Here is a 10,650-nt window from a genome sequence, read left to right on the forward strand (position 1 = left end):
GAAGGTTGGGTGGGAAGAGATAAACCAAAGAACTTGCATGAATATATGCATAACCCATGGACACAGATAATAGGGTGGTGAAGGTTGGGCTGGGGAGTGGGAGTGGGCTAGAAGATGTCAATGGAGGGAAAAGGGGGACATATGTAATGCTTTCAAAAATAAAGATTAAAAAAAAATCCCTTCAGAGAGACGTCAAAAATAATGAATTCCAGAGAGAAAGTTTCTATCAAATTGCTGGATCCAACAAATGCCAAGTTCCCCCTGCTAAGTTAAAAAGGAAAAGCCACTTCCCAAGGTTCATTGTCTTGGTCCAGTGAGACTCAGTGTCACAAATGGAAAAGTTCAAACATGGATTTTTCTAATATACAAACAAAGCTCACCTGCCTATGGACAAAGAGTACAAACAGCTTACAACTAACTTCACTAAATGGGTAGGTTAATCACAAACCATGAAAGCTGACACACAGGCTCTTCTGTGAGTGTTGTCAGTGCATTTTCAGAGCCATGCCTATTCTGTGGGGAGACCTACTGGAGACCAGCTCACCAGGCACTAGCTTTTACAGCAATGCTATACTGTGTAATAACATGAACAGTGGTCTTAGAAGACTTGGAGCGTTTAACTGCCTGCTGTGCTCTTTACTTAATGTTTAACTTTGGCCAAGTTTGAGCATCACTTTCTTATTTGTAGGATGAATATAATACCACAAAAGAGGATTTGTTAGATTAGAGATAATGTCTAAAGAATCCTTTGCAAACTATGAAAACAATGTATTTTCATTAAATGGAGATACTGCACATTCTGTTATTTTTGGGACTTGTTTTACCCCAAAGTTCTGGCCAAAAATCCTTTTCTTTGACAGTGTAATCTTTAGTAGAGCATACACTTGATTTGAAAACAATTTATGAATGCACAAGAGGCCCAGTGCACAGATTTGTGCACCGGTGGATTCCCTCAGCATGGGCCTGTAGGGATCTGGGGAGGAGCTGCTCCCACTCATCCCTGTCAGTTGAGCGGCGCTCCCACTGGGGGAGCGCATTGACCACCAGGGGGCAGCTCTCGTGTTGAGTGTCTGCCTCCTGGTGGTCAGTGCACATCATAGTGAACAGTCAAATGGTCACTCGGTCACTTAGGCTTTTATATATACTAGTGGTCCAGTGCATGAAATTCATGCATGAAGGGGGGGTTCCCCTCGGCCCAGCCTGCACCCTCTCCAATTGGGGAACTCTTGGGGGATGTCCGACTATAGGGATCGGGCCTACACCGGCAGTCGGACATCTCTCTCGCAATCTGGGACCGCTGGCTCCTAACCGCTCACCTGCCTGCCTGCCTGTCTGATCGCCCGTAACTGCCTCTGCCTGCCTGCTTGATTGCCCCCAACTGCCCTCCCCTGCCGGCCTGGTCTCACCCCCAATGGCCCTCCCCTGCAGGCCTGATCTCGCCCCCAACTGCCCTCCCCTGCCGGCCAATTTGGTTCTGATTGGTCGGTTTCTATGCCAGTTAGCATCAAAAGCTCCACCTCCTAGGTAGTCATTGGCTCCTCACAGTTCACCCAGATTCGGTTCTGATTGGTCGGTTTCTATGCCAGTCAGCATCTCTGGGCCTATCAACGGGGCCTGATCAGAGAGGCGAGGCTGTTCAGCAGCCCCCATGGAGGCCCGGAGAGAAATAGGCGAGGCTGCTGGCGAAGCCCGGGGAGAAAGAGAGAGGCAATGGCTGATCAACAGCTGCCATGGAAGCTGCGGATCAGACCCTGCCTCTCTCCGGGCCTGATCCGCAGCCCCCTAAGCAGTCAGGGCTGGGTCGCCACGGCAACCCAGCACTGACCTCAGGACTGACTTCTGGTGTTCGGTCGAGCCTTCGGTTGGTCGTTATGGACCCTAGGTTTTTATATTTTAGGGTAGACTAGAGGCCTGGTGCATGAAATTTGTGCACAGGTGGGGTCCCTAGGCCTGGCTGGCAATCAAGGCCTATTGGAGCCTTCTCGCCCAGTCCTGATCAGGGCCAGGCCAGCTGGGGCCTGCCAGCCGGCGGGGAGGGACCACAGGAGGTTGGCTGGCCGTGGGAGCGCACTGACCACCAGGGGGCAGCTCAACAGGAAAGTGGTCCTGTCCAGAGTTACTTCCTGCTGAGCCTCAGTCTGTGTTCAGTTTTCTGATACTTCAATGTGCCTTTTAACTCCTCCCACTGCCTGATGGGCAGATGGGAAAAGTGCTGTCTGGTGAGGGTGAGTGTGCGCCTTGTTATACTGGATTTCCCAGTGAAGCACATAGAAAAATGTGGTTTGGGGCACTCTAAGATTTGTTCTTTTTCCTAGTTTTTTTTTTTTTTTTAAAAACTCGCATTATTGATCTCTTTTAGATTACTGACAAGTCAGTTATGTAGGAGTGGTTCATTTTCCTCCTGACTTTGCCCCACTATATCTGAAGGCAGAATTAGTCATCACTACTATGTAGAAGAAAGCAGATTAGTCCCTTTTGAAATATGCCCATAATAAAACACAATAAGAAGAGGCATCCACTCTCAATCACCTTATGGTTTAAGTAGGACTCAACTATTTGTACTATGGAGCTCATGACAATTATTTACAATTAAGACTGCTTTTTAGTAGACTGTGAGGTGCTTCAGGGAGAGGCCTGTCCCTTAGTCTTCTAGATAACCTCAGAACCTAGCTAAAGGGATACTGACCAAGTAGGTTGAATCTTGGTGCAATCAGTCCATCTTATTCTTCTTTATTCACATTTACTCCCAGGTTCTAAAGAGTAGATTGATTTTTTTAAATTGTGTAGATGGTAACCAGTGACCGATCTTTCTAATCTCAGGCATACCTTCACATGGCTCATGAATCCTCTGTTTTTGTGGCTTAATGGTAAAGAAAACGTTCCTCACTCATGCTTTAATGTATATAAGGGGATTTTGTAAATTTTTGTCAGAACTTGGCAATGTATTAACATTCTTTTTAAAAAAATATATTTTATTGATTTTTACAGAGAGGAAGGGAGAGGGATAGAGAGTTAGAAACATCGATGAGAGAGAAACATTGACCAGCTGCCTCCTGCACACCTCCTACTGGGGATGTGCCCGCAACCAAGGTACATGCCCTTGACTGGAATCGAACCTGGGACCCTTGAGTCCACAGGCTGACGCTCTATCCACTGAGCCAAACTGTTTAGGGCGTATTAACATTCTTGAGTTTTGGGCTGGTGAGTTAGTCTCAATAGGAGAAAAGACCCTTTTATAGCACACCTTTCACTTCTCATCTCTGCCTCAAAATTCTGAGAGGATGGAGCCCAGTACTGAGGACAGATGCTTCCACAAAGTGCTCCCACATTGCACAGCCCTCATTCCTCAACTGCCTGTTGTCCACTAGTGTGTTACCCAAGGTAACCTGGCCCAGCCCCGCAAGCCATCAACCTCTTCGGAGAAGAAGTGTCCTGGTTTTGGCTCTACTAGATTGTGGGGAAAAGATAATTTTTCCTTTTTTTGGTCAGAAGCAGATCAAAAGCAAAGTCTCTGGTTTCTATAATATTCAAATAGAACCACTGATTTCTATGGAAGGCATGATTTATCTTCGTAAATTTTGGGAAAGTATAGAGGCAAAATCTCTAAAAGACTAAAAGTTACTAAAATTTCAGACCAAAGAGCTAATTTTTAATTTCATGGCATAGTGGTGAACATCTTACTGCTTTGCAGAATAATGTATTAAATACTACTAAGATGAAATCTATTAAAAGGATGTCCAAATACAAGCCAATGTCCCACTTCTTCCAAATGACATTTGGCACAGCCAAAATGTCCAGAGCAGGCTCTGGGACTGTCTGCCCTGCAAGTCACTGCAGTATCTTTAAAGCCTCCTAAGCTCTTCATCTATATTACGAATATGAAGGCAGCTTTACTTACTTCCTTAATTGACAGCCCCTCAATCTGGAGGAAGAAGGAACTATGTGGTTCTAGCAGTGCATTCCACTGACTTCTTGACATTTTGAGGCAGTGCCCGAGGCTCTCTGAGAGCAGCAAACAGTCCCATTAAACTTCTGGAACTGGAGAATTTCTCAGAATTTCTTAAGCTTGGAGGCCCTTCCTGTGCCTTTGTAAGGGGTTCTGAGGCACACCCAAAGTCCAGCCCTATAATCAAGATGTGGAAACCACCTTGTCAGTGCTCCAAATACATGGAAATAATCATAATGCTATCTTAAATGCATACAACACTTAATTTACAAAGTATCTCCATGAATATTATCTGTTAATCCTCACAATTCTAGCATGAAGGTTGTAATCTCAGTTTTACAGAAAAGGAAACAGATAAAGCTTAGATGTGCAATGACTGACCCCAACATCTCAGTCCCAGAGCCAGGATCAAATCCAGATAGAGCTCTCTGACCTAAATGCTTTCCTATATATTCATGATCTAAACTTCCCATTAGCTGTGCCTGGAGGATACTGGTTCTGTAGGGCTGCACAGCAGTGTGTCCAAGGGACTTGTATAAAACCTACCTGCTGACAAGCAAATAAGACAGGGCCAGTGGCTAACCCAAGCTTCAGATCAGCTGATGTTGGCTTGCCCATCTGCTCAGAACATGAGGTGAAGTCCAGTACATCATCTATTAGCTAGTGAAAGGACAAAAGGAATGTCATAAGCACCACCATCCCAACATCACGGCCATGCTTCCCACTGTACTAATAGGCCAGTCTTACAAAGCGGACCAACCTGAAAGGCTATTCCCACATTTTTTCCATATTGATAGGCAATCTCATGCACCACTGGGTCAGGGCATCCTAGGACAGAGACCTGGAACAGAATAAGAATTCTGAGATAAGTGGCTGGCACAAACATGCATGGGAGGAGTCAGACATCTGTTCCCTTAAGTAAGAGGCAGTGAGGCTCGATGGTGTACAACAGGGAAATATTGCTATCAGGAGACCAAACACGTGCAAGTACAGCTGACCCTTGAACAATGTGGAGTTATGGGCGCTGACCCCCAGGCAGTAAAAAATCCACATATAACTTTTGTGTTTTTTTTTGTTGTTGTTCAATTAATACTCACCCGACGATATTTTTTCTATTGATTTTTAGAGAGTGGAAGGGAGGGAGCAAAGGGAGAAGGGAAAAGAGAGAGAAACATCGATTGGTTGCCTCCTGCACGCAACCCAACTGGGCTGGGCATTGAACCTGCAACCCAGGTACATGCCCTTAACCAGGAATCATACCTGTGACCTTTTTGTTGCATGGCTCGACTCTCTAACCACTGAACACACCGGCCAGGTTTTAACTCCCCCAAAACTTACCTACTAATAGTCTACTGTTGACTGAAGCCTTAGAAGTAACAGTCAATTAATAACTATTTTGCATGTTATGAATATTATATGTATTGTATTCTCACAATAAAGTTAGAGAAAAGTGTGAAGAAAATCATAAGGAAAATACAGTTAGAGCAGTGGTTCTCAGCCTGTGGGTCGCAACCCCTTTGGGGGTCGAACGACCCTTTCACAGGGGTTGCCTAAGACCATAGGAAAGCACATATATAATTACATATTATTTTTGTGATTAATCACTATGCTTTAATTATGTTCAATTTGTAACAATGAAAATACATCCTGCATATCAGATATTTACATTACGATTCATAACAGTAGCAACATTACAGTTATGAAGTAGCAACGAAAAGAATTTTATGGTTGGGGGTCACCACAACATGAGAAACTGTATTAAAGGGTCGCAGCTTTAGGAAGGTTGAGAACCACTGAGTTAGAGTATTCACTGGACAAAATCTGCATGTAAGTGAACTCGCACAGTCTAAACCTGTGTTATTTAAGGGTCAACTATACCTGTGTTCTTTTTTTTTTTTTTTTTCAGAGAGGAAGGGAGAGGGATAGAGAGTTAGAAACATCAATGAGAGAGAAACATCGATCAGCTGCTTCCTGCACACTCGCTACTGGGGATGTGCCCGCAACCAAGGTACATGCCCTTGACTGGAATAGAACCTGGGACCCTTGAGTCTGCAGGCCGACGCTCTATCCACTGAGCCAAACCAGCTAGGGCTATACCTGTGTTCTTAATGAAAGGATTTTAGTCTCTGATAACTTCCTTAAATTCTAAGAAATTTTTTACAACAAGTTTTTAGTGATTCCACTTATTTCTGAAATGTGTGTAATTGCCTAAAGCCTCATGCTTCAGACATAGATATTGTTCTTTCATTATCAAAGGATCTTCCCTGGTCCTGCGGTCTCCTTCGTATTTGTTTTCCTTTCCAGTGGGGAGAAGTAAGACTTTTAGCTAAATCTTTCTTAAAACTCCAAAAAAACTAGCTGGCACCGGCCACCTGAGTGTAGTTACTACTGCTCTGCTGAGCATGCTGAGCAGGCCGAGGCCCAGTTTTAGGGAACAAATACAGTAAAAACCAAAATGGGGGAAGGGGAGAGGCATCTACTTTACCGGAGAGGGAACATCTACATTGATCCCCCACAAGAAAGCCAGACAGAGCTCCCAGAAACAAAGGAAGTGCTGAAAGAATCATATCCCATTGTGTGGACATACAATGGTTTCCTCAGCCACTCAGGCATTTAGGTTTCCAATAGTTCACAATTACAAATACTAGGGATATGTTCATCGACACAGGAGCGAGGTTAAAGGGCCTTCCCACTGGTTAAATTTGGGGCAACTGGGCATTAAAATAAATAAGAATAAAGGATTATAATCCAAATAATAAAATAAGAAACCAAGAGTCCATAGACAAAAATCTTCCTTAACATAGCCCTGGCCGGTTTGGCTCAGTAATTAGAACATGGGTCCATAGGTTTGATTCCAGGTCAAGAGCACATACCTGGGTTCAGGCTCGATCCCCAGCCCCTCAGTCAGGGTGCATGTGTCTCACATTGATTTTTTTTTTCTCTCTCTCTCTCAGAATATTTCTATCCATCTATTTCTACATATAGAAACTTTTATTCAGAGAGCCCATACTGATTTTGTTTTATTATTCTAATAGTGCTGGAATTTAGGAATAAATCCCATGAAAGTGGGTAGTTCTCTCCCTCTTCCCTACTCTCCACTCTCTCTCTAAAAAAAAGAAAAATCCATGGAAAAAAATGTTCTCATGAACGATTAAAACAAACTTCCTTAGAATAAAATACCAACTCAATGTAAAAATGTGATGTAGAGGAATAATGGAATTATTCATTTTGGCAACCAGCATAGTAATAACTGTCTCAGGAAAGGATTATAAATAGATGCTAAAACCAGAGCCTGGGAGTTTTAACTTGAAAGTGAAGAAACCTGGCAGGCACCACCCTAATCAGGTGATCAAGTGAACCTCACCTACTAGTAGTAAGATAAGAGCTGTTCCAGAACAAAAGAGACTACAGATGCACGACAATTCAATGCAACATGAGAGCGTGGATTGGATCTTGGACCAGAAAAAAATGGTTTCCATTTGTTATAACAGTATTAGGACAATTGGCAAAATCTGAATAAGGTCTATCTGTAGATTAGATAATAATAACATAACCAAAAAACAGTATTCTATAAATAGACCCACATAAAGTTCTGTGGTGGCACTCTGTATCATTGAAAACTAAATAATAGAAAGACAGCTTATTGATTCCAGCCACAAGTACCCATATAAATTCAGAAAACTGAATGTAGGAATACCACATCCAGTTCTTGGTTCAAATCCCAGCTCAGCCACTGTCAGTCGGACTGAATAACACTGGATGGCAGCCAGACCTCTCAGGTCTCATCCCATCAGATTTTCTGGAGAACAAGTCATACCTTCACTGGAAAGCTACAGGATGTACTCGGCATGACTATGTATATAAGTAAATAGCCAATCATTTAAGATTACTTCTACTTTCATATCAACCAGTGCCACAAAACAATCCTAGATAGCCCTCTCTTAGATTTTATTACTATTTCCACTAAAATACTATGAGTGGTTAAAAACAGGGTGAAGTAATGGTGTCCTTAGTAAAATGAATTATAAGCTGCTAAATTTCCTTCAAGTTCTATAACATCATGGAATTCCATTAGTTTTCAATAATCCTGTTGTTTAAATTCTCTTTATCCCCTCCTTTTGGCATCTGTAATTTGCTTTGCATGCTTTCTTCTGGAGTCCACATATAAAAATAGCAATTTTGAAAACAACACCTTTGGAATATATCTACCCATGTGCACTTACATATAGAAACTTTTATCCAGGGAGCCCACACTGATTTTGCTTTGTTATTCTAATAGGCTGGAATTTAGGAATACATCCCATGGAAGTGGGTAGTTCTGGGATGATGCCAGCATGCCTCCTAGTGGACAGAATAACACATTTCATATTTAATAGGGTGAGCCATGTTAACATTCGCATCCACTGTTCACTTGCTAATCTGAAGAACAAGGTGCTCTTTATAAACCAATACATGTGCTATAATGTCTTGACTTCCTAAGCAGAGGTCTGTGACCACAATTAAGCCTTTCTGGGATGAGTCTGGCCCGTCTCCTTGGCTCCTTCACAGGATTCAATCACTGAGGGCATTCGTTCCTGGGCTGGCTCCACGTGGTGCTGCTGCCACGTGCCTGTGGGATGTCCGCTTTGTGTGGACAATGATTCTCAGTGTTTCTAGTTCCAACAGTCCCTCTACCTGCTAGTGCTTCTAACTTAAGGCTCAAGTTGCTGAAACCATCAGCAAGCTTCACTGAGCACACCAGGAGCCTTGTAAGGATGGATCTTGATCTTCACAGAAACTTTGGTGATCAAGAGTATGATCAATTAATGAAACAGTTTTATGGCACCCTTTTAAATCGGTCATTCTTTTAGTTGGCATTTGTGTCTGTCATTTTTTCATCAATCTCTCTCTTTTTTAATCCTTACAGAGGATATTTTTCCCATTGATTTTTTTTAGAGAGTGGAGAGGAGGAAAGAGGGGGTGGGGAGAGAGAGAGGAGAGAAACATTGATGCAAGAGAGACACATCCAATGATTGCCTCCCACACGCATCCCGACCAGGGCCCAGGATCAAGCCTGCAACGAGGTATATGCCCTGGACCAGGAATCGAATCCAAGACCCTTTGGTCCATGGGTCAATGCTCTAACCACTGAGCAAACAGGCCAGGGTACATCTCTCTCTTTTTAAAAAACTTTCAATTTCTTGGGAATAAAAATAGCCCCTTTAATAAAGACAAAAGTGGCTGAAATCATGGCCAGCATGTCCTACATAATTTACATTCCTTTGGGTTTCAATTAGGTCTTTTTTAGGAAGAAAATGTTGTCCTTGTTCTTTTCTGGCTCACAATTATCCATTTCTTGACACTTTTCAAAATAGAGACACTGCTGGCAGGGGACTTTTTTACCCAAGAAGCTCGAGGAAAAGCTCTTTAACTGTAATTATGTTAAGAGTCTATCATGACAGCAATTGACATTTGCCGCTTACTAGTTTTCTTTCTTGTTGCTTTAATTACAAGGGACTATTACTTGCCCAGGATTCATCTCTATTACATCTGTTAGGCTGGGACATATAACAGGGATAATTCTATGGAGAGAACTCTCATTTTTTATGGGCTAGCACTGGACACCACACGTTTTTAGTCTATAGATTAAGGACAATGCTAACTGAGCTTTTAAAAAGAAAAGTATGTGGACAGCGGAGGGAAGGCCAGGGAGAATGCAAACTAAAGAAAATGTTATGGCTCACAATTTATATTCTGAAGAAAAATGGCTTGTTTATATTTCACATAAATATAATGGGAGAATCTACTACTCATAAAAAAACACAAAACACTAAAACAATCTAGTACTATAGTTAGACTTTTTTTCCTGGGTAACACAGCACTTCATAACTTTTTAAAGGTACACTATGGGACAGCAATCATGAAAAGAATTACTCATAAGCTGTCCAAAAGATAACATAGTTTGGAAATTAGATTTAGTGACTAAGCTTATTTGGATTAAACACTTGCGGGGGGGGGGGGGGCAGATAAAAAGTGAATGCCTGGAGAGAAACCAAGATGGCTGAATAGGTAAACACCGGAAATTGCTGCCTCGCACAACCACTTCAAAAATACAACTAAAAGACAAAATGGACATCATCCAGAACCACAGTAAGCCCAGCTGAGTGGAAATTCTACAACTAGAAGGAAATAGAAAAGCACACTGAGACTCAGAGGAGGTGCAGAAGTAAAGTGCAGAGGCCCGGAGGCGCACGTGGAAAGGGCTGGCAACTGAGGACGTGGTTGTCTTTTTCAATCGGGAGGGAGTCACAAGCTCCCGATGGCTCTGAACTCCAGTTCTGGGCGAGTATCTGGGGACCCAGACTCATACGGAGAGAAACTGGCATGTCTGGCATCGGGCGGAACTCAAGGACGGCTTTCTCTCAGAGGTGTTTGCAGCAATTACTGTGGGACACTGAGACCCGGGGCCTCTTAGGGTAGGACTGAGGAGCAGCCATAGCTGTTTGCTCCGCCCTGTTGATTCCTTGAGATCCCGCCCCACCCAAGCTGTGCACAGAGGCTTTTGCATATGAATGGCCTGGCCCTTTGCAATCTGAAATTACCTAACAAACTGGAGCTGGGTCAGAGAGAACCAGAACATCCAAAAGAAGGCCCAAGGCCCCAAAGCAGCTTGCATTGCTTCACAGCTGGGCCTCATCTGGGCACCTCCAAACCCCAAACAAAGA

General features: G+C 43.2%; 1 protein-coding gene across 3 annotated transcripts in view; it reads right to left on the minus strand.

The window, feature by feature from the left end:
* The window catches only part of PDSS1 (prenyl (decaprenyl) diphosphate synthase, subunit 1), a 49,897-nt gene that overhangs the window by 7,689 nt on the left and 31,558 nt on the right, over positions 1–10,650 (minus strand). For 2 of the 3 annotated variants that reach the window (XM_005856974.2, XM_014540733.1), the window contains 2 exons: positions 4,707–4,787; positions 4,493–4,606 (listed from right to left, as the gene is read on the minus strand). In XM_005856974.2, coding sequence (XP_005857036.1) covers positions 4,493–4,606; positions 4,707–4,787 — 195 coding nt within the window. Of the gene's footprint in view, positions 1–3,898; positions 4,124–4,492; positions 4,607–4,706; positions 4,788–10,650 lie in introns of all 3 variants that reach the window. The other variant, XR_313030.2, reaches the window with a different exon arrangement.

The sequence above is a fragment of the Myotis brandtii genome, unplaced genomic scaffold (assembly GCF_000412655.1).
Source record: "Myotis brandtii unplaced genomic scaffold, ASM41265v1 scaffold1058, whole genome shotgun sequence".
NCBI lineage: Eukaryota > Metazoa > Chordata > Mammalia > Chiroptera > Vespertilionidae > Myotis > Myotis brandtii.